At 40.3% G+C, this 25087-nt stretch overlaps 1 protein-coding gene across 1 annotated transcript in view; it reads right to left on the bottom strand.

The window, feature by feature from the left end:
- Nucleotides 1-204: 204 nt before the first annotated feature.
- Nucleotides 205-25087, bottom strand: part of LOC136854673 (carboxypeptidase D-like) — a 226835-nt gene continuing 201952 nt past the window's right edge. Inside the window, exons 27-30 of the mRNA XM_067131272.1 lie at nucleotides 22073-22223; nucleotides 21485-21748; nucleotides 12663-12845; nucleotides 205-1658 (exon numbers count right to left, since the gene is read on the bottom strand). Coding sequence (XP_066987373.1) covers nucleotides 1552-1658; nucleotides 12663-12845; nucleotides 21485-21748; nucleotides 22073-22223 — 705 coding nt within the window. The 3' untranslated portion in view covers nucleotides 205-1551. The remainder of the gene's footprint in view (nucleotides 1659-12662; nucleotides 12846-21484; nucleotides 21749-22072; nucleotides 22224-25087) is intronic.

Below are 25087 nucleotides of genomic sequence, written 5' to 3'. Positions count from 1 at the left end.
ATACGAAACGGCAGTTACGATGTCGTAAAGCAGACCCACTACTCTGTTACGCACTAGGACTGAGAAACACCTGCGGGCTTCCTTTACAGCCCTGAGTTCCTGAAGATTATGACTCCTCTCGTTCCCGATCCCTCCAGAGGCCCGAAGACTGGGTTCCTCCAAGGTTGCTCCCCAACCTTGATATGAGGTATCTGAGTACAGATGAACGTCGGGAAGAGGGGAGACAATAGACCTTCCGGATGTCAGATGCACTTCTTCTGACTATCATAGAAGATCCGACAAGCAATAATCACTCCAGACTAAAACTGCATTCTCGATATGGATGAGAGAGAGAGAGAGAGAGGCGGGGGGACATTCTCCCTAAGAGGCTTCTCCAAGTGGGTACCGGCTGTTCCCTGTTGGACAGCAGTAGAAGGCTCTGTCATCGAAGGTGTAAACGAAGTGGAAGCATTGGCGCAAGCAGACGGCGGCGTCTTCTTGTTTGACTTATCCAATCGAGTCCAAAGTACCGATCCCAAAGTCAAAACTGGGAGAGAAGTTCCAAATCCAGTCAATAAAATATCAATCCAGGAGAAAAGGCGTTGAAAACAGTCCAAATCGTAATCTGATGTCCAAATTCTTTAAATGGGGGTCGGGCTTCATGACCAAAAGTTCGCCTGATGTGGGACACCCACACAGCATGGTGAACAAAAAGCAATTGGGGATCTCGGCCTCACTCGGTCGGGACTTGCAGCAGCATTGCCAATGGTACTTCAGGTAACTCATTTGACAAGATTTTCCTGTAAGTGTTGCTAACGGTAACAGTTAATTACCCACTTAGTGGGTGAAAGCTATGGGGATGTAGTTCGGGCTGGTAGGGGACCAGGGCTAATTCAGGTGTTCAGGGAGTGTATTGCAATACTATACTTTTCATTTGCTTGTTGCCTAGATAAAAAATACAGTCCCAAATTAAGAAATGCCTCCAAACAAAATGAATTTGTTACAGGGTTAAAAAGAAATACAATCACTCATAAACTGAATAGAAACCATGTTAATCTAAGAAAAATATTAATTCTAGCTATTTTCTGGTCAAAGCATGAAGAACTAAGTTTATATTTAGTAAATTCAACGTAAATTATGCTTTTTTGGACTTCTTGAACTTAGTATCTTCATTTTAATATATCTAAGATGTCTCTAGATAACAGTAGAATGCTGTGAACCATTTTTCTTGCAAAAACTGGACAGAATTGTCCAGTTACCATGCATCAGGCCTTTTACCATATACGAAATCACAACTCTTCACAGCACAGTATAAGAATGTCACTACATGAAAGTTAAGAAAAATAAAACTCTCAACAAAACCACTATCCAACATCACAATAAACATTTACAGCATTTTAACATTAATTCATAAAAATCAGCATCACAACAAGTATCTTTAAGGCATCTTCATCATCTATGAAAAGTAAATAACTACATATAGGATATCACCAACATATAAAGCATTCATTATCTATGAAAAGTAAATAATTACATATAGGATATCACCAACATATAAGCAGAGTAAAAATATTATTGAATCGGTTTTTTCTTTATGTATGATGATTTTATAAAGAACTCTTCTTCATCAGAAGAACTAGATACCAAATCATGGTACGGTCTGCTGCTTACACGCTTCTCTGAAAAAAAAAAAAAAAAAAAAATGAAATTCAGATAAATTGTTTCCCCTCTACTATTGACAGGAAAATAATAATAATAATAATAATTATTATTATTATTACTATTATTATTCTTATTATTAGGTATTTCAACTAGATACCACCATGGCAAAATAGATTCCCATAGGGATGGCCTTAATGGTTTGTCTTTAATACGTAAATTTAAATTTTCTTTAGTAAATTACAGTTCCTAAAATATGAAATGTTAAAATTCTAATAATTTTCTTGACTGATTTATACAAAAAACTTGGCATTCATTGCTGGTTCAAGTCTGACACCTTAGGGTTGACCTGCATTCTCTGCATAGAACTGGGTCATGTGGCTTATTCATTAATCATTCATGGGTCAAGTAAGTGTGACCAACTCAAAAATTGGACACAATTACTTGAATGCATGGCTTTTTTTTTTTGTTGCAAGAGTAAGCCACGGAAGACTGAAAATTTCTGTGGTGGCATATTTTTATCAATAATGACTACTTAATTCATCATAGTGTAGACCTTTGCATCATATTTTCTAATGGATATTGTTTATGAAGTTTGGCAGTACATACATAAGTCTTGGATACAAAGTACAGTATATAACTTATTTCTAGAATATCACACTTTTTCTATAAAGAAAGGGGTTGGGAAAATTCATGGTGCATCTTATAAAGTGAAGGTCAAGTGTACACGTTTAATATATGGGCTATGATCAACTGGTTTCAATGACAAATAACAAATCCCACCCTTGGATGTAAACATATCAATTTTTGGTCTCTTAAAATACACATTCTAATTACCATTGCACAGATAACAAAAATTTAATACAATCAAATAAAAACTCAAAGACAATTTCTGTCTTGGAACAAAAACACATTATTAGCTTTTGTTATTAATAAATACTATTCGTTAGAGTTGTCATTAACTATTCCCTAAAGAAGCAAAACATATCCTTGAGTCTCCCCATACCATTCTGAGTGGTATACACTCACAGAAGGGGACCTTGCAGTTAGATGAGTACAAGATACAAATTAAGGTGACTTAAGGAGAGAAACTTATAATTTTCCTTTTTATTTTGTTATAACTTATTTTATTTGTATTTTAGAGTTAGAAACACACAGGAAGTACAAGCAAAGACAGGAGAGGTCTCGTAGGCAGTATAGGCCATATGATATTGTAGGCTAGGTCTTACAGCATTAATGAATTTCCTGCATTTATGAGTGGTCAGACCTCCACACCATCCACTAATGTAAGGTTGTACTGTATATTCAGAATGCAAATACATTCATGCTTTCAATTTAATGCTCAGCCAATCGTTTTACTTTACGCATTTAAGGACACCAGTTCACATTATTACTGTACAGTAAACCCCCCGTATTCGTGGGGATGCGTACCATACCCACCCGCGAATAGCTAAAATCTCCGAATACTTAAAACCCTTCTAAAAACACTTAGAACTGCCTATTTTGACAGTTCAAACACAAAAAAAAAAAAAAAAAAATGCTTATATAGGTATTATCCTATTTACAATGGGTTTAGGTTCCAAAAAACCCATCATCTGTTGGAAAAAACATATCTCGAATACTGTATAGCCTAGCCTACACTAGGATATTCAGTACCATGCATACATATATAGCAGCCTAGCCTACACTACGGTATAGTAATGATTACCATCAGCTAATTCTGGAGGTTCATGCAGACTGACTTGTGATAATTCAATACAAAGAGAAATTGAATAACAAACAAGAATGAGCTTAGCTTACACTATGGTATATCGTATATATATATGGCAGCCTAACCTACATTGCACTGTACTCTATATTCACATATTAATATCGTGTTATACAAACATCAACACAACGAATATTCTTTTCCATGGATCTTTTAAAATGTTATGCTTTACTTCACTGTATCCAATAATATTGTACATATTCTTATACTGCTTTTGGTATATAAATTGTGATCATAGCGATCACTGTTCTGGTTAGAAATCGATTACGTGGTCAGTATTTAAACTCAGTTCAGAGTGCTTTTCTTGCTTCTAGTTTGCGTAAATGAATCTCTAGATACTTTATTTATATGGGGTAAGGTTACTTTTCGTTATATGAAGTGTTTTTAAAGCTGAAATACAACTTAAATGCATCTCGTTGTGAAATTAATTTAGCCAGTTTTTCCGTTTGTAAATGGCGTTGGCCATTTGATGCATGTTTGTTTTATGTAAATTAAATAGGGATTCCGTTTGCTATTTTCACTTGATTTCATCATAATACGAGCTTTATGTATTTATCTTTCATCGGCGTGAAAACAGCAGTAATATATGTTCTTTCATGCCCAGTATGAAGTTTTCATAATAAAACTAATATTGTTATACTTACCTGAACACCTGAATTAACCCTGGTTACCCACCAGCCCGAACTACATCCCCACAACTTTTACCCATTAATTGGGTAATTAACTGTCAGCATTACCAATGCTTACAGGAAAATCTTGTCAAAATGAGTTACCTGAAACACTGTTGGCAACGCTCTGTAAGTCCCAGCCGAGCGAGGCCGGGTTCCCCAATAGTGTTGAAGTGGGGAGGAGGGTGGGAATCATTCAGGTGTTCAGGTAAGTATTAAAATATTAGTTTTGTTATGAAAACTTCATATTGCAATACACTCCCTGAACACCTGAATTAGCCCGATTAACAAAATTTTAAGGAGGTGGAATCAATCTAATTCAGCCCGACCAGCCAAACGGGAAGGCAGGTAACTCATTATTCACCTACTCTGCCTATATGCATGTATCCTCACCTGGTTAACCACTCGGCAGGAGAGGATGCCTGTAGAGAGAGTACCCTCGACGTCAGTCTCAAGTCTCGGTACTGTCTGAGTCAAGCTACCTCTCGTGGTATTCAAACCTCCTCATGGATAGAGAGTAGCAAAAAACCAACCTACCATGTGGCTAATCACAGCCTCCCATGAGTAGCGGAGAATGACGAACCTCCCATGTGGCTAATCAAAGCATTCTCGTGTATGGAGGGGTACGATGAACCTCCCATGTGGCTAATCAAAGCACTCTCATGTATGGAGGGGTACGATGAACCTCCCATGTGGCCATTATAGCCTCACATGTATGGAGGAGAAGTTGAATGTGCAGTCTCTTCAGGTTCTTTGCCATATGTTGCAGCTGACAACTGTGCAGAAGGGGAGGTTTTGGGGAAAAGATCTATTAACCTGGCTCAGCCTAGTTTCATCGTACTAATGTCCTGCCTAATGCTCCCCTTATGGATCCTGATCAATGGAGAATTCCAAATTCATAGACTAGCCTGAATACCTAACTTTCCCCACGACCTTATCATGCATTTACAAGATCGTGTTGGCCGCCACGAAAGGACCCAGCGAGTAACCCTTCTCCAACGAAAACTGAATGCCCAAGGTAAAAGGTAGTGAAGACCGACACCGACTTCCAAGTGACCGCTTCTAAAATTGCCGACACCGAATAATTTCTAAGGTAGGCCAAAGATGTCGCCGTTCCTCCTCCAATACTAGGCGCCCTCGGACACGCAAACGAAGTCGAGGGTTCCGAAGTTGATGAAGAGCCTTCCAACACTTCCTGGATAACCTCCCGAAGAAAGAAACTGATTGCGTTCTTGGAGATCAAATGCGAAGGGCATTTATGAGAAATGAATAACGTTCTCAGGCAAGGCAAAAGTTTCTCGGTCTGAGACACAGACTTTTAAAGCCCTAACTGGACATAATAGCATCTTGGAAATGTCTTCTCCTACAAAGCCTTCTAAGGATATGACCTTGAATGCCCTTGGCAAAGGATTTGCTACAAAGCCTTCTAAGGATATGACCTTGAATGCCCTTGGCAAAGGATTTGCTTCAGATTCAGACTTTGCCACGAATTCTGGTAGGTAAGAAAGAAAAATATCTTTCCCCGAGAAGGAGACTGTCCTGGATAACGCCTGAATTTCTCCGATTCTCTTGGCCGTAGCCAGCGCAATTAAAAATAGAACTTTCTTAGTTAATTGCCTTAGGGGCAGAGACTCTAAAGGTTCGAAGGCTGCTAATCTTAAGAAATTTAACACCACTGCTAAATCCCACGAGGGTGCCCGAAGCAGAAGAATTGGGCACTCTATTTTAAAAGATCTTGACAGATCATGAAGAATCTTGCTGGTTGAGAGTTCCGGAAGGTGAAAGCAGAACGTACTGCTCAGCATTGACCTGTACCCAGCAATTGTAGAGTAAGAAAGTCTCTTGTCTCTCCTTAAAAATAGCAGGAAGCCTGCTACTTTTGCAACTGACGGGTGCAAAATACACTGCCCTTGTTTTCGGCACCATCCACGATCATTACCCACCAGGCCTGGTATAACTTCCTGGTTGAACTCCTTAAGCAGAAAGACAGTTGTCTAGCCACTGCTTTAGAGAGTCCCGCATGACGGGCTGCTCACTGGACAGTTTCCACGCAGCTAGCTTCAGCACGTGGAAGTTCCGGTGGAAATGGTGGAAGTGCGGCTGTTTGAGTAAATCTCTCCTCTCTGGGAGGAATACCGGAACTTCTGTCAACAGGTCCAGGAAGTCCTGAAACCAAGGTCTCTGGGGCCAGATTGGGCAAACCAAGGTCATTTAAGTGTTCTTGCAACTCCTGAGTTTTGCTAGGACTTACTGTATCATCCCAAAGGGAGGAAATGCATAAACTTGTAAGTTGTCCCATTAGTGCAACATTGCGTCTGTCCCGCAGGACATGGGATCCGCTACTGGGGAGAAGTAGACTGGAAGGCGATGGTTCACCCTGGTGGCGAATAGGTCTACCGTCGCTGGCCATCTCTTGAGCAGCAGTTGCACCTCGTCTTGCACTAATGTTCATCCCCCTCCAAGAACTTCCTCTGACCGACTCAGAGCATCCGCCAAGACATTGAGCTTTCCCGACACGAATTGGGGAATAAGTGAAACTGTGTATTCTTCGCACCAACGGAGAACTCTCTCTGCTACATTGTTCAGCACCTGTGATCTTGTTCCTCCCTCCTTTTTGAGATATGATACTGCTGTAACATTGTCGCAGAACAATGCTACGGTCTTGTTGCTTACCTGTTCTGCAAAGCAACTTAAAGAGTCTCCTCGACTGCTCTTAATCCCCTGTGATTTATAGACTCCTCCCGATCCAAATCCCTCCAAAGGCCCTGAGCCTGAGATTCCTATAGGGTTGCACCCCAACCCTGATCTGAGGCATCTGTATACCAATGTACGTCTGGAAGGGGGGAGTCCAATCTTACACTGTTGGTCAGATGATGTTCTTCTGACCACCACTGAAGATCCTTCAGGCAAGAATCATCCCAGATTATTAATGCATTCTCTTCTTGAAAGTCTCAGCGATTCCTGAGACACACCTGGAGAGAACGCATCCAGAGACGAGACCCTGGAACAAGAAGGGATAGGGAGACCATCCAGCCTAGCAGGCTTTTCCATAAGCTCACAGGTTGAACTTTGTTTGGCATGAAAGTTTCCAGCTGGCTTAAAATCACCAGAACCTGCTCCTCTGTCGGGAAAGCCCTCAAAAGACGCGTCTGAATTGTCATTCCCAGGTACTATACGTCTTTACTTGAGTTGGAAACAGAGAACTTGTTGAAATTGAATCTTATGCCTAACTTCTGGCATAGGTTCAAAAGAAAATCCCTTGCCTGCAGAGCGTTGACTTCTGACAAAGCTTGAACCAGCCAGTTGTCGAGGTATCTTCTCATTCGGAAGTTCCGACGATGCATGATGTCCGAAACAGGAGACATCACCTTCATGAATACCTGAGGTGCTGTGATCAGACCAAAGCAGAGAACTTTGAACTAAAATGTTCCAGTTGGACCCGAGAAATGAAGGAACTTCCGAGATTCCTGATGTCAAGGTTACAGACTTGTTGAGACCCGAGAGATCTATGATAGGTCTCCAAGATCCTCCCGCTTTGGGGGCCACGAAGATCCGGCTGTAGAACCCTGCAGACTCTAAGGCTCCCTTCTCTAAAAGGGCTCAGATCTCTGCCGCCAAAGCTAACGCCCTGATGGAAGAAGGGGAGTAACTGGGAAGATGCACTGGTGAATTGCATAGCGGAGGACAAGAGTGAAAAGGGACTCTGTAACTCTTCCTTAAGACCTCCACTACCCAGTTCTCCGTGCCCCACTCCTTCCAGATGTCCCAGAAAGGGGCAAGGCAACCTCCTACAGGTGCGGGCAAAGGGAATGTCTCCTATTTCCGAAAATCCTTCTTACGATTGGAAGGTTTCGGATCCGAGGCAGAACTGGAAACCTTGGATGACAAGCGTACTTTCTTTGGAGAACTTCCTGGAGATGTGGAGCGAGAGCGCTTCGAAGGAGAAGACATTCTAGACCCCTTCGGAGATCTGGCACTCTGCGCTGCAATCCTGATCATGACCTGCTGCGATGCCACTCCCGAGGTAGACAACACAAAGTTGACCATTGCTGAAACATCTTCCTCTCTAAAAAAAACTGCTGCTGAGCGCCAATGGAGCCTTCAGCAGTCCCCTCTTGTGAATGTCAGGAAAATGAGGAGGCAGATGGTTTAGATAGAAGTCCCTCCTCTTCTTCCCGAAGAACGTAGTACATCCTGCGGAAACATTCGCCTGGTGTACAAGCCCCATGGAAACCGACGTGATGAGGTTGTCGAAAAGAGTCGGGTCTGATGGAGTATAGCCATCCTGTTTGAGGAACCCCATCAGACCAGATAGCATCCACACAGTGTATTACAATGCCTCCGACTGGTTGCGGAAGGTGTCTTCCAAAATACTGGCTTCCTTGGCCAAAATAGATACTAGCCGGTTTGATGATGGAACCCGAGATAGAAGAGCCTCTACCAACTCGTTCAGCGGCACCCTAACACCCGCAGAAGGGTTACCCTGCCAAATCAGACTAGATTCTTTGGTGACTGTGCTACCACCAGTTTTGTTGCATAAAGCGACTTGAACATGGCTTGGTTATGCTGTATCGGCTCCCCTGGAGCCTTGGACTGTGGATACAGCAACTGGATAAAGTCCAACATCCGTCTGTACTCAGACTCATTGGCCGAAGGAAAACTAGCCTCCGGTATCTGATCCTCCTCTTCACAGGAACACTCTTTGTCGAATTGGTCCGACCGAGCCGAAACCAGAAATGAGACAGACTGACCCCTAACAAACGTTGAACCTGATGATCCAGAACACGACACACCTGGATGCGCAAGACGGACCCCTGACGAATCAGTCCCGAACATATTGGGAGTCACCAAAATAGGTTGCACAAACCCAGCACCCTCCAAAGATGATGATGCAACACCTGGGTCGGTCACACCTGGGCAGACAACGCCCACTCCTGAGAGCAGAGAGACTGCAACACCCGCACCACGCAAACCTGGATATAGCTGAGCCACATGAGACTGGGAATCTGGAACAGAAGGTCCCCTACTTGAAGAAGAGGGAAGAGGGAAAGGGTCCCTGATGACCCGAAATCAAACCCGAACCTACATAGACCACCTTAGCCGGAGGGACAGAGGAACCTGTCGGAAAAGTTGAGAAAGGAGGAACCGAAGGAAGAAAGAAGGAAGATGCCACACTCGGAGTTACCACTGGCGCTCCTGCTGACAATGTTGGGCAGGTAGAGAACGCCCCAACTGGCCCTGAACTCAAAAGGGTTTCTAAGAGAAGATTACGAGGTACCGAACCCAAAGAAACAGGCGAAGACGAAATACCAGACAGCTTAGGTACCGTGGCGATTGTGGAAACTATCGGTACTGTGACATTAAACGCTGAGGCAGGCATGCCGTCAACTGCTGCAGCAACTAGATTGGAAGCCTGAGAAGGTATGGGATTCGCGGCAGATGACACCGAAGACAAACCCGCTAATGGCATAGATGCCGGATGAACTAATAAAGCACCCGAAATGTTCCCCGAAAGGTGGCCTGAAAGGGAAGGTTGAGAAAGAGCAGCAGAAGAAGGTTTGGAAGCAGTAGAGGATAGGGAAAAATCTGAGGTTACAGAAGAGGCCATAGATTTTAGAGAAAGAAAATATAGACTCCGATCCCCCTTGATAATCTTGTAATACATCATTTGTGAATTCCGGAAAATTCTTCATTACATGATCATGGATATTTGAAAACCCTATATTAAAACAGTGTCTGACCAATGACCTATACCATTTGGAAAGACCCAATAAATTAGCATTATATTCTGCTACATTTAATGTCCTATCAAATGAATTACCATCACCAACCAACAAAATTTTTTCCCCAGAAGGAAAAGGAACTCTTGAAGAGGAAGGGAAATCCTCCAACCCTCCTGAACCTGACAAACTTACAACTAAATCTAAATCCTCCTCAACAGATTTAGCAACATTTTGTTGCAAGGAGACTGCAGCCGGAAATAGAACCGCTGCTGGCTCTAACAAGGACCCCGGAACCTTAATTGCACCTGCCCCCAATGAAGACTGCACCTTCAACTTCTCTCCCACACTCGTTGCTACCTCACTATCCCTATTCATCTGCATCAATCCTATATCTAAATTTACCTCTGAACTTACAGTATCCGAAGAAAGGGGGAAAACTGCTGCTAACACTGCCTGCTCCGCGCTGGGGGCCGGCAGATCCTACCTTTGAGGTTTGCGGTTCTCCATGACCCCCGGCACCCGTTATGGCTGGTTCTGGAACAGGCAGTGGAGCTGAAAAAGAACAGTTAGTTTCTATTTCCCTAGCACTCATATTTTGCTCTTTGAATTCATATAACTTTGTCATGAAACCAGAAAATAAACCTGTCATGCTAGCTGATAATTTATCCTCTAACTTCCTAAATAATTCCGATTCTAAAGCTTCTTTGTCTAACTCTGAGTTTCTACAGCTGGTTCCCTACATTTGCTCTTGGAAGCTAGAGATTTTCTATGTTTAACATAATCCTCCATCTGATCTTTTGACCATGACCTACATTCATCACATCTCAATTTTAAGCTACATTGCACCTTCCTACATACTATACAAACTGAATGTCTGTCATGTTTGAGGGTACTCATCCTCCGTTTGCAAGCTGTGCACGATCGGTGGGTTGCAATGTCTCCAGCAGTAGCAGTCTCGGTCGCAGTAGCTGTAGCCAAGGTTGAGGCAGTTGCGCTATCCAAAGGGGGCGTCTTTTTATCCAAACTATCCATGGCGAGTCCAAATCGAGCCAAAGTCCAGATGGGAGAGAAAAATCCAATGCCAGGCGAAAGAACAATCCAGGAGAAAAGGGCAAAAATACAGTCCAAGTCATTATCCAATTTCAATAAAGTCAGTATACGGGGGTCGGGGTAATAACCAAAAGATTGCCTGAAGCAGGAAACATCCATGCAGCAAGGCGAACGGTAAGCAATTGGAGAACCCGACCTCGCTCGGCTGGGACTTGCAGCAGCATTGCCAACGGTGTTTCAGGTAACTCATGTTGACAAGATTTTCCTGTAAGCGTTGGTAATGCTGACAGTTAATTACCCAATTAATGAGTAAAAGTAGTTCGGGCTGGTGGGTAACCAGGGATAATTCAGGTGTTCAGGGAGTGTATTGCAATAGTTTTGATTAAAATACTTTTCCAATTTTATTTACGGTTGAGTTTCATCCATGTTGCCAATGCAAAATAATTTATAGTCATTCGCAGCTTGAACATTGTTTTCTCAGCTTCAGCTACAACTTGCAGCCTAAATTTAGCAGTATGTTTCCTTGCCCATCTTTTATCCATGGCGAATAAGGGTATAATGTAAAAATATATCATTCCTATTCTAAACGTCATTTGTAACATAACTACAGTACAGTAATTGTCTACTACGTATGTTGGTTGAAATACAAACAAAACAGCTGTTGTTATCCGATTCGGTTACAGTATAAGCAAAAAAGTTTCTCGTTTGGTTGTTTCTGGCTGTACACATTTAACGTTACTAACAATACTTTATCATTCTCTTTTACTTTTTTAACTAGGAGATGGGATAAAGATAGAGGAAAAGAAGTTAGTCTATTGTAATTTGGACTCTCTTGCTGCCTGATTGTACACTGCTGCCTGAGCCCGCCTGAAATTCAAAAATATTTTCTAAATATTGTCATATCGGTATTAATTGCTTAACTCTTTGCAAAATCGAATAACTGTAAAGTGAATTATCGCAACTCGAGCACCACCTGGGTACCTGGGTATTTTAATAGTTTTATTACAAAAAGTGCATTTAGTCATGAAAATACAGTAATTAGTGAATATTTTTCACTGAAAAATACTGCAAATTGGCGACTTTTCCGCAAATAATTTGTATATATGTTCCATAGAGAAATCCACGAATCGGCGAGTCCGTGAATTGTGAGAACGCGAATACAGGGGTTTACTGTATATCATCATTAGGGGTTGCCCCAAGAATTATTTTAAGCTGTATATGTAATAATTAAGAAAACTTAAAACAGATGGCCAGCCAGGTGGGAAAACTGCAAAAGAAATAGATGAAAAGTTAAAAAAACAGAGATAAAACCGCAGAGACAATTAAAAGACTTTCAGTAATATACAGTACTTGTGTGCCATTCACAGCATATGTTAAGAAGTACACACCTAAAGGAACAAAGCACAGCTTTTTTGTAAAAAGCAAAGGGTTTCATGTTTTTACGAATACAGCATGCAACATAAAAATGGTGGACTTAAAGGACTCCACATCATTATGAAATGCCATTCCATCTTGTATCATGAAATATATCTTTAGTTGCTACAGTCTTTTTTTTTATGAACGTTTCATGATATCGTGCAGCACTCAAATCTCAAAATACAGTAGAGTACTTACACTCAAAAGTATATTTCATCAATTAAGAGTAGGTTCACTTGTTTCAGGTTCTTCTAGAAGAAAAATGTTCAAATTTTCAAGTAAACTTCGTTTGCAGAATAAAATTACCTTTACTACAAAATAATGTAATTAACCTGAATTAACATTCACAATAAGTACTGTACTTACTTTAACAACACCACAATATATCTGAATACTTACTTCTCACTTTTGTCCTAGCACTTCCATTAACTAGATTTGATTCATCCTCTGATGTAGAAGAGTCATTGAAGATATCAACAGACTGAGCAAGCTGGTGGAACCCGTATTTCTTTCTACGTTGTGTGTGTGATCTTACAGTTGCAACACACAGGCAGCAGATCATACATAGCAATGTTAAAGAACCTGCAAATTAGCATAAGAAATACTGGTATAAAGCTACACTCAACTTCACTGCATACAATTACAGAAACTGCCAAAATAACATTTACTGAGCAACCTAAAAGAAAAAGATATAGGTAGTGTAGAGTTCTACTTTTACTACTCTTACTAGTTAATTTTCTCATGACTTTTGACCAGATAGCCTTCCATAGTTTTGAATAGTTTCAAAATTGCTGATACAATGAGACCAAATGGAGAACAAAAGTTTCAGAGTGTCACCTATATAAGCAGCTGCCTTCCCCCCTACAAGTTTAGCTAGGTGGTCTACTTACGCTATCCTCTATAACTAACATCTATACAAGCTACAAGAGGAATAAAACTTTCTTCTGCTCTCTGATCCAGCAAATATCACTCCCATGTGATATGTAGCAAAGTATACCCAACACTGGACTGCCATCTCAATTAACCAGAAAATTGCCTAGGCAATACCATATATCAATTTACTCATAAAATGGATATGCAGGCCATACGTATAAGACAGTTCCAAGTGCCCCATTCTCTGCACTGATCCTTGACAAAGGCCAAATCCTTCCAATACAGGTGCCCTTGTCTTCACTTTAGATCTGGTGCTATGGTAGAATAACATCATTTGTCTTCTGGTACCCTTTATAAAGACTAATTCTGTTGTTGATCTCCCTGGCATCTTAATCATTTTCCTCAGCCTTTCCTCTAATACATTTTCTAATATTTTCATATCATCCTCAAGCATCCTAATTCCTCCATAATTTCAACTCGTCTTCCTAGCACCCTTTTCTTTTGTTGGTTGGTTATGAAATTTAGGTCTTGAAGACCAAGCGCCGGAACCCAACAGGATTATCCAGTGCCGTAATGAAGGTGAAATATATAGATTAATGATATGATTGATAATGAATAGGTGAATGATGACATACTAGTAAAATTCAGTGTTAAAATATGAACGTAAAAAATGAAGAATGATATTAGATAGAACCAACAAAAAATAAGTATGTATTAAACTTTTACATTAAAAAAGATACTTAGCACAAGAATAAATATGAATAAAATCTTTCTTAAATATACTCAAATCATATCTCACTAAAATAACCAGATTCTTTCAGATAACCCGTAAGGTTATCTACCTCAACGTCATCATTTAAAATTCCTAAAATAGTCTTCCCAGTTAGTAAGTACTTTGCCCTAAGGCGATTGAATTTAGGACAGTGCACCAGCATGTGCTCAGTGGATAGCTGACCACCACAGTGAGCACAAATTAGGGCACAGGCTCCCTCTAAAATATAGCTATGAGTGAAGCGGGTATGACCAATCCTAAGCCGTGTTAGGGTGATCTCAAATTTTCTGTCAAGATTAAAACCTGAACTCCAAAAATCGATACTTTTTCTAATGTTTCTGTACCTCCTATTTGTGGATAAAATGGGGGAAATCCATCTCTGCTGCCATGTTGTACAAATGTATCGTCTGATAACTGGACGCATATCCAAATGTGGCACCTTATTAGTTAAGAAATCACGTCTTGCAGCATTCTTGCTTTACTATCAGCCAGTTCATTCCCTTCTAAACTTACTGATTTGTGGTGAACAGAAAGAAAAAAAAAACATTCCTGAGCCTTTTGAATTAAGGGATGGGTAGGGTTAAACTTCTTTAGGGCTTCTAAAGCACTCCTTGAGTCACTATATATTACTGTGGATTTAAATTTCTTATCAGATGCATGATTTAAAGCACCAACTATGGCTGTTGCTTCAGTAGTGAATATGGACGAGGAGTCTGATAACTTTTTTACTATATGATTCCCCCCTCACACACCACTGCACATCCTACTCCATCTTCCAATTCTGATCCATCAATATATATTTTCCTGTCATTTATATGCCTCTCATCATGCTCCAAAAACTTGTTTCTGACTTCTTCTTCTGGACGATCTTTCTTCTTTGTCTTTTTAATGCAGACATCTGTTGCTGGAATAAACCATGGAGAGATAGCAGGATGTTTAACCCTTTAATGCCGAAGCCCTATTTTCAAAAACGTCTCCCGTATGCCGGCGGCCTCCGAGAGGTAGCGCCTAAGCGGAAAAAAGTTTTTTCAAAAAATCACAGCGTGCTTAGTTTTCAAGATTGAGAGTTCATTTTTGGCTCCTTTTTTTCTCATTGCCTGAAGTTTAGTATGCAACCATCAGAAATAAAAAAAAAATATCATTATCATATATAAATATTGGAATATATGACAGCGAAAAAAAAAACTCGTATATAATTGTATACAAATCGCTGTAAGGGAAAAACGGTTGAAGCTAATGAGTTAATTTTTTTAGTTGTATTGTACACTAAATTACGATGATTTTGGTATATAACAGATTGTAAAACGATTAAAGCAACACAGAGAAAATATTATCACAAAATGATGCATGAATTAAACGCTCGGACGTAAAAAAAGTTTTTCAAAAATTCACCAAAAATCAAAATATTGTGCTAGAGACTTTCCAATTGTGCCAAAATGAAGGAAATTGATTGAATATTACTAGGCTGTAAGTTTTTTAGCTTACAATTGCATTTTTGAACCATTTCGATCGAGTTAAAGTTGACCGAAGGTTGATTTTTTTCTATTTATCGTTATTTCGATGTAAATATAAAAAAACTGTGAAGAGCTAAAGGAATTATATATTTTTTGTTGTATTCTACATGAAATTGCGCACATTTTGATGTATAACACTTTATGTAACAAATAATATGAAATGGCGAAAAAATTACAGCAAGCTGACGCAAGAAATGACAGGATTTTCAGCGGAGTCATGAACATGAGCAAAGGAAAATTTGTTTTTCAAAAATTCACCAAAAATCTACATATTGTGCTAGAGACTTTCCGTTTGTTGCAAAATGAAGGTAAATGATTGATTGTTACTCGAATGTAATAATTATGGCTTACGGATGCGTTTTTCGATCATTTGGGTCGAGTCAAAGTTGACCGAATGTTAAAATTTTGTCAGTTATCGTGATTTCGGCGAAAATATTAAAAAACTGTGAAGAGCTAAAGGAATGACATATTTTTTGTTGTATTCTACATGAAATTGCTCACATTTTGATGTATAACACTTTATGTAATGAATAATATGAAACTGCGAAAAAATTACGGCAAGCTGACGCAAGAAATGCTAGGATTTTCAGCGGAGTACGTGCGATCAGAGTGAAGTAAAATTTTTTTTTTTTTTTCAAAAATTCACCAAAAATCTAAATAATGTGCTAGAGACTTTCCGTTTGTTGCAAAATGAAGGTAAATGATTGATTGTTACTCGAATGTAATAATTATGGCTTACGGATGCGTTTTTCGATCATTTCGGTCGAATCAAAGTTGACCGAATGTTAAAATTTTGTCAGTTATCGTGATTTCGATGTAAATATTAAAAAACTGTGAAGAGCTAAAGGAATGATATATTTTTTGTTGTATTCTAAATGAAATTGCGCACATTTTGATGTATAACACTTTATGTAATGAATAATATGAAACGACGAAAAATTACGGCAAGCTGACGCAAGAAATGACAGGATTTTCAGTGGAGTTCGCGCGCAGAGAGCTTAAGGAAAATTTTTTCAAAAATTCACCAAAATTCTAAATATTGTGCTAGAGACTTTCTGTTTGTTGCAAAATGAAGGTAAATGATTGATTGTTACTCGAATGTAATAATTATGGCTTACGGATGCATTTTTCGATCATTTCGGTCGAGTCAAAGTTGACCGAATGTTAAAATTTTGTCAGTTATCGTGATTTTTATGTAAATATTAAAACACTGTGAAGAGCTAAAGGAATGATATATTTATTGTTGTATTCTACATGAAATTGCGCACATTTTGATGTATAACACTTTATGTAACGAATAATATGGAATGGCGAAAAAATTACGGCAAGCTGACGCAAGAAATGACAAGATTTTCAGCGGAGTTCGCGCGTGCGGAGCGGAGGAAAATTTTTTTTTTTAAAATTCACCAACATTCTAAATATTGTGCTAGAGACTTTCCGTTTGTTGCAAAATGAAGGTAAATGATTGATTGTTACTTGAATGTAATAATTATGGCTTACGGATGCATTTTTCTATCATTTCGGTCGAGTCAAAGTTGACCGAATGTTAAAATTCACTTTGGATGCTGGGTCCTTCTCCAGCATCCCAGTCTAAAACTCACCTCACACGCTCACTTCCGACAGGCAGTATGCGCCTTTCACGGTCCTGATGCCTTTGTGACATCTCTGCAAACGTTCTGTTGCAGCACGAATACGCTAGCACTTGCAAAAGTTCAACAAAACACGTCTGCGTCAAAATATCGCTCCCGCAAGGTGCTGCTCTGATGCTCTCTGATGCGAGATGGGGGAAATTCACGCATGCGCGTCTGGGCGACGCTCAGAAACAAAACAACAGCTGGATCCGTGAACTCCCAGCATCCGCCGAGGCGCAGGATTTGAAATCTTCCGCAAACTAGGCCTACAATTATTTTTCCGCGAATATTTAAAAAAAGCATTTTCAGTCGACGTTTGCAATGTCCACTCGGCATTCGACAGACAATTTTGGACGACGTTTAAAACATCCAACAGGCGTTTAAGGGTTAACTTGTAGGATCTTGGATCTTCTGCATTTTTATGCTTTCATCCTCCAGTTCACCCAGCTGTCTGATTTTAAATGGTACTGAAGATCTAGATCCAAAAAGACTTGAGTCACACTGTTTCAAGATCTCAAGAGAAGGATTCTCCTTCTAGCTTTTCAGCCGCATGGTGTGTCTCAGACCTAGCTCGTGCCTCCATAAGTCCAGCGGTAGCTGATGGGAATCTACATAAATACTTTCAATGGGTGAAGTTCTAAGAGCTCCAGTGCAGATCCTTAGCCCTATATGCACAGCATCCAATTCCTTAAATTTAATCTTTGAAGCAGATGAGTATACTTGGCAGCCATAGTCTAATTTAGATAAACATACTGCATTATAAAGCCTTAACAATGATTTCTTATCAGTACCCCAATTAAAATTAGATACAACCATACTTTTAAAATATTTAGTGATACTTTCACTTTCAACTGGTCAATATTATTCCAAGTCAACTTTTCATCAAAGACCATTCCTAAAAATTTTACTTTAGCAGAGTAAGGTAAAATAATTCAATTTAAGGTAAGAGTTAGAATGGTTTCTATAGTTCGGCGTCTGCAGAACCGAACAGCGACAGTTTCAGATTCGGAAAATCGAAACCCTTGCTCATTAGCCCACTTGCTTATTTTATCAATGGCTCTTTGCATGAACCTGCTAGTAGATGCTGCATCATATCCTGTGCAGTACAGAGCCAAATCATCTACAAATAAAGAGCCTTTTACTGGTGATGATATCTTTTCTAATACATGTATTCCATTAATGGCAATAGCAAAGAGGGTGACAGTAAGGACACCACCCTGAGGAACTCCCTCATCTTGTAAGAAAGGTCGTGATACATGATTCCCAACTCTTACCTTTATATATCTTTCTGATAAAAACAAATTTATAAATCTGATAATTTTCCATTTAATGCCAATCTTATATAACTTTTTTATAATTTTTTTATAAACCATAATGCCATGTGGTGTCATATGCTTTTTCCAAATCAAAGAAAACTCCTATGGCTCTGTTTAGCAAACCATTGTTGTATTTGGTTTCAGAGCCTGAGCAAGGGATCTAAAGTAGATCTAGTTTTCCTAAAGCCAAACTGGAATGGAGAAAGCAGTTTTTTTTTTTCTAAGTGCCATACAAGTCTGGTGTTAATCATCTTTCCCATCAACTTACAAACACAACTGGTGAGAGCTGTTGGTCTGTAGCTGCTGGGTGATTTTTTCAGAGGGAGGATTAATGATAATTTCCAGCTCTTAGGAATAATACCAGTTTCCCATATTTCATTTATTATATCTAAAAGAAATTTCTTTTACTTTTCTGGGAGATGTTTCAGCATTTCATAAAGTATTTTCTCTTCACCAGAGGCTGATGGTTTGGTATTCGGCAAGGCATCTTTGAGTTCCTGCACTGTAAATTTTGCATTACATGGTTCAAAACTATTTTCACTTAAAGCAAGAGAAATCTGGGCATTTCTAATGTCTTGGATCTACAGAATAGTTCTCACTACTCGATATTCTCGGGAATGTTCTCCTAATTTTTCTGCGACCCTCTCTGGTTGGGTGATTAGGTCACCATTTATCGTAAGGGTAGGCAGAGGTTCAGGGAAAAACTTGCCATTTAGTTTTTAATTTTCTTCAAAATCATTTTGAACGGTGTTTTTGAGCTAATACCATTAATATAGTACATCCATGACTCTCTTTGTTTTTTTAAAATATTTATTTTGCTTGGCCACAGCACATTGGTAAATAACTTTGGCTTGGGCAGTTCCACTCCTCTTATACTTTTTGTAACATTTTCTAGTGATCTTTCCCATACTACTGCAGGTTTTGTTCCCTTTTGTTGTTGGAATAGAGGCAATTGCACTGTTGATGGTGGTGTCACTGAAGTAATTATATGCCTCTGAGATGGACAGAAATGATTTTACATTCTTGTCCATGAGAACAGACTCACTAAATTTCTTACAATCTACTTCATCTACCTTCCATTTGGGAGGCGACTTAGAGGGCTGATTCTTAACTGTTTTTATATGAATTGGGAAGTGGTCACTCCCATTTGGATATTCATTTACTGACCATTCATAATCAACGTGAACACTCGATGAGCAAAACCTCAGATCGATAGCCAAATAAGTACTGGAGTAGATACTATGGTAAGTCATGGCTCCATTATTGAGTACAGTGATGATATGATCATCCATAATACCCTCCAACATCCTACCCTTGGCATCTGTCGTGTTCCCACCCCATACGGGGTTGTGAGCATTAAAATCACCAAGAAGGAGGAAAGGAGTAGGAAGCTGATTGATCAGTAAATGAATATCATTATAGGTAAAATCCAAATCAGGAGGAAGACAGATGGAGCAGACTGTAATTTGCTTGTCTAAAATGAAAGTTACTGCTACAGCTTGGAGATGAGAATTAATTGATGGCAAGGAATGTTGCAATGACTTATGCGCAATAATTGCTGCACCTTCCTTAGCTCTATCTCCGATTGGTGGTGGAGAATTATATAGGCTGTAATTTAACCCAGGATTACATTGTTTGCTTCCGAGCCTAGTTTCCTGGAGACACAATACCTGGGCAATGGTCATGGAGCAGTACCTTCAGCTCTTCACTTCGAGCCCTAAGACCTCTACAGTACCATTGTAGTACTGTATTGACATGAAACTATTTTTTGGGCTTGGTGGAAGGCCCTTTGAATGAAGCCTTCTCATTTACTTTTGCTTATGAGTATTATCAAGAGATGATTTGGAAAGGACTGGTCTTGACAGGTTTGGTTTATTATCTGTTGATTTACTGGTGTCATTTTGTTTCCCTTTCTTGTCAATTTGTTTAAATTCAGGCTGGGGTTCTTTCATCAAGTTTAGTACTTCGTATCTACTACTAAGTGATGCATGTTTAACTGGAGGAGAGGATGAGGGGGAACGTCTCCTCTTTTGGTACTTTTGCTCCTGTCTCCATTAAATCAGGTAGAGACTCTGCCTGAGACAATTCCAAGGTGGTTGGGTTAAGTGCCATCTTATCCTCCTTGGAGGCTTGTGCTCTAGCCTCAACAGGCCGAGCACCTGGCCCATTTAATGTGACATGAGAAGGTACTTCAGAGTGTACAAGGTTAAAATGATCATGTTGGCAATAGCTGCCTTTTTCACTCATCCCATGCTCTTGTCTGAATCATCACCATAGGTAGGTATGATTCGGACATTTTGGAAACTTGTATTTGAAGATAAATAGCTTCAAGTATAGTAAAGTATACGACTTGCCACAATCAATTGTAAATGTAGTATGATGAGGCTACACACGGAAATGCCAAGGATATCACTGCTCCTTAAACTCTTGCTTCTAGATGAAAATAATAAAAAAAAGTGTTCGAACCATCACCGTTCTCCCCTACTATTGTATGTATGGATCAGGGTTTTCTTTGGCTTTGCTTCTGAAATAAAAAAAAATTATGGTAGAAAAGGATCTGAGGGCAAGGAGAGTTCAAATGATTTTGAAAAATTTGGTCTGTGAAGCCTTGCAGAGGTATGTTTTACCTAAAAATGTGAGTGTGATGAAGAAATTTGCCTGTAGAATAGACTCACCCCAAGTTTAGTTTAAGGTTTTGCATTGCTATTATCAGCAATGATTATGCTTTATATATCTCCCAAGCCCGTATAGGGAGGGTTGGATTCACAAAGGGCATCTGTCAGTAAAACATCTGCCAATATAAATTATGAAATAAGCCATTCAATGAATGCTAGAAATGCTAAAACATGACCAAGAAGCATCCCACAGATAAACTGCCCTACTCTAAGGCCAAGCAAGGCCTACCCCAAAGTGACCCCTATAAAGATTAAGCTGAGAAAAAGAAGAATCACAAAAGCACAATAAACCCAACCTTGTAAATAATAACTACACATTAAACATAACCTTAAAGATATTAACACTGTCATAAGCGTGACCTTACTAAGGATTTATAGTGAATCCCATAATTACCAGAATTTTAAAGTGGTTTTTCACTTTACTAACCCATAAAACCTACCTGCAAGTATAATAAATGCCATGCGAGGCAATCCCATAACACGATCATCTCGTTTCAGCTTGAACAATATGGTGTCACCTCCCATAACATTTATCAACTTAGTCTCATCATAATAACCCTCTAGTTGCACAGTGATTGTGTGCATTCCTGGGGACAGTGGGCGCCACCAGGCACCATGACCAACAGATGTTACAGTAAGTGGTGAACCTTTAACAGTAATCTTGGCCCCAGACAAAGGTGCATTGGATTGATCTGTTATGTAACCTGCAGAAATATGAAAAATTAAAATGTAAACTACTGACTGAAACTAAAACATTTGAATGAAATCAAACATTTTCCTGCATGTATACACATTATTTTTAGTATCACTTTCCTGCATGCATACACATTGTTTTTAGTATCAAACAGTTGAAACCTCAAAAAATTAATAAGCATATTAATGAATGAGAATGTTTCCTATTTGCTTGCATATTATCATGGCACCAAAATTTAAAAAACTTATTTAATGACAGATATTCAGTTTCTACCACATCTGTAGGAAAAAGATTAAATGAAAATAAAATATATTAAAACTACAGTACATCTTACCCATGGCTCCAATATTAGAGTGTGTCAGGAAGTTCAACAGAGCAGGGCGATGCTGCTTCCACAAGTGTCCTAAACTTTTTTCATCAGGCGTCCCACAGCATCCATAATATACATTAAGAGGAATTGTTTCACTGTGGTCATAAAAGCAATCCTGTGAAATAATACAAGACATTAGTATACAGTAATATGAAAACCAGTACATCGAATATGAAACTGTAATCATTAACAAAATGAAAGAAAGAATTGGTAAAAATGACATTTTCATGATAAAATAACGTTTCACTTATACTTACCCGGTAGTTACATATAGCTGTCGTCTTTGACGTCACGGCAGTATTCAAATTTCGCACTAGCGCTTAGCGTTCTTTAAAGGTGATCCCTCTACCCTCCGCCCTCTATCGGGTATCGGGAACCGTTCCAATAACACGCCATAAGTTTTGCCCAACTGCCCAGGTGAGGGGAGGAGGGAGGGTTATGATTATGTAACTACCGGGTAAGTATAAGTGAAACGTTATTTTATCATAAAAATGTCATTTTCACTTATACAACTTACCCGGTAGTTACATATAGCTGATTGGCACCTTGAGGAGGTGGGGCACTGGCAGCTAATAAAATTCTTGGAATTATCTACTTACAACAAGTTAGACATAGGTTCCTTACCTTTAAAGGTAGCTGACTCAGTGGTTACTGCCTCTGTAGTCTGCTGGCCTTTATATTGTGCCGAGAGGATATAAAGGGATCCGTGTGTCGGACACAATAAAAACAGTACCTGCCGTGAGAGAACATGGCTGCGTGACAGACAAGTCTGATGCCCTTGATCAGGGCACAGTACGACGAACAACAAAACGAGGGATCACCTAACATTACCATAAAACCAATACCAAAGATTAAAAACTGGAAGATACTACCACACCATGTATCTCCAGACAACCTTAAAAAACAACAACCCCAACACCAAGGTGAAAATGTTAGTTAAGGAGCGGACTCCTTTTCACCCTCCCCCAACACCGTGTCATTCGCAATAAAGGGCCCCAGCGTACTGCACTTTTCGAAAACAGTTTGCACGTCCACTAAGTAATGCGATGCAAACACTGACTTGCATCTCCAAAAGGTGGACTTAACCAAGTCTTTCACAGATAAGTTTCTGCTAAAGGCTACAGAGGTCGAAACTGCTCTTTACCTTAAGAATACTCATCTCCGAGTCAGCACAATGCTCATGAGCTTCTTTTATCAGGCTTCTCAAAAAGAAGGAAAGGGCATTTTTAGAGAGAGGCCTAGAAGGATCTCTAACTGAGCACCAGAGGTGGTCACTGGGACCTCTGAGCTTCTTCGTTCTCTGAACATAGAACTTGAGAGCTCTCACAGGGCAGAGGTACCTCTCGGGTTCTTCGGGACACACCAATTGGGAAAGGTCCTTAATTTCAAACTCTCTTGGCCAAGGTCTAGACGGGTCTTCGTTCTTGGCTAAGAAACCAAGAGTAGACATACATACTGCCTTCCCCTTAGCAAAGCCTACTCTTTTATCTATCGCATGTAGCTCAATTACTCTCCTGGCTGTAGCCAGAGCTACCAAAAAAAGAGTCTTTTTCATGAGATCCTTCAAGGAGATGTTCGCCATCGGTTCAAAGGACTGAGACCGTAACCATCTCAGCACTACGTCAAGATTCCACGCCACTGGTCTCTTCTGGTCCCTCTTTGACGTATTAAATGATCTAATCAGATTTGAAAGGTCTTGACTCAAAGACACTTCAAGACCCCTATGTCGAAAGACCGAGGCTAACATGGCTCTATACCCTTTAATAGTAGGCACAGCAAGCTTTTTCTCTCTGTGGAGGAACAAGAGAAAATCGGCCATCTGGGCTATAGACGTCGAAGAAGAAACACGCCTCCTCTTCGACACCAGGACCTAAACTGTGTCCACTTCGCCTGGTAAACATTGTCAGAGGATTCTCTTCTTGGCTTCGCGATAGCTTCTGAAGCCTCTCTTGAAAAGCCTCTCTTTCTGATGAGTCTCCTGACAGTCTGCAGGCGACAAGATGAAGAGCGGACAAGTTTTGGTGGAACCTCTGAAAGTGCGGCTGTCTGAGTAAATCTGGTCTCTCTGGCAGAAGTCTCGGAAAGTCTGACAGGAGGTTTAGAAGGTCCGGGAACCACTCCTGGACAGCCAGAATGGAGCCACCAGAGTCATCCTTACGTTCCGATGGCTTGAGAACTTCGAGATGACTTGCCGCAGGATCTTGAACGGGGAAAGGCATAAAGATCCAGGTCCGACCAGTCCATGAACATTGCATCCACGAAAACCGCTTTGCTGTCTGGAACCGGAGAGCAGTAAAGGGGCAGCCGAGTCGTTTTGTCGGTTGCAAAGAGATCTATGAGCGGACGTCCCCATACCTTCCATAGCTCCTCGCAAACTAGGGGATGTAAAGTCCACTCGTTGGACAGGACCTGGTTCTTTCTGCTGAGAAGGTCCGCCGCTACATTTCTCTCCCCTTGAATGAATCTCGCACTAGTCTGGTCCCGATCTCCTCCGCCCAAACTAGTAGCTCCTCGAGGTCTCGTGAGAGGGACCACGAGTGAGTGCCCCCTGCTTCCGAATGTATGCCAGAGCGGTCGTGTTGTCCGCCTGGACCAAGACACATTTGCCTTCCACTTCTTGTTGAAAGGCCAACAGGGCTAAGTGAACTGCTTTTAGTTCCTTTCGATTGATATGCCAGTTTCTCTCTTCTCTTTGCCACTGGCCCGAAACTTCTTTTGTCCCCATAGTCGCTCCCCAGCCCTTGTCCGAGGCATCGGAAAACAGAGTTAGGTCTGGGTTCGAAGCTGAAGAGGAAGTCCTTGTGTCAGCCTTCCTTCTGACCTCCACCAACGGAGGCACTCCTTTATCTCTTCCGAAATGGCGAAGGTGAAGGAGTCCGGGAACTGTTTCCTGGGCCACTTCTCTTGCAGGTAAAACTGCAGTGGCCTCAGGTTCAAGCGCCCCAGTCTTACAAACTTCTCCACTGAAGCTAAGGTTCC

This window comes from Macrobrachium rosenbergii, chromosome 29, assembly GCF_040412425.1.
Source record: "Macrobrachium rosenbergii isolate ZJJX-2024 chromosome 29, ASM4041242v1, whole genome shotgun sequence".
Lineage (NCBI taxonomy): Eukaryota > Metazoa > Arthropoda > Malacostraca > Decapoda > Palaemonidae > Macrobrachium > Macrobrachium rosenbergii.
Note: the sequence above shows the minus strand (reverse complement) of the source record. Positions and strands in the feature narration are given on the sequence as shown.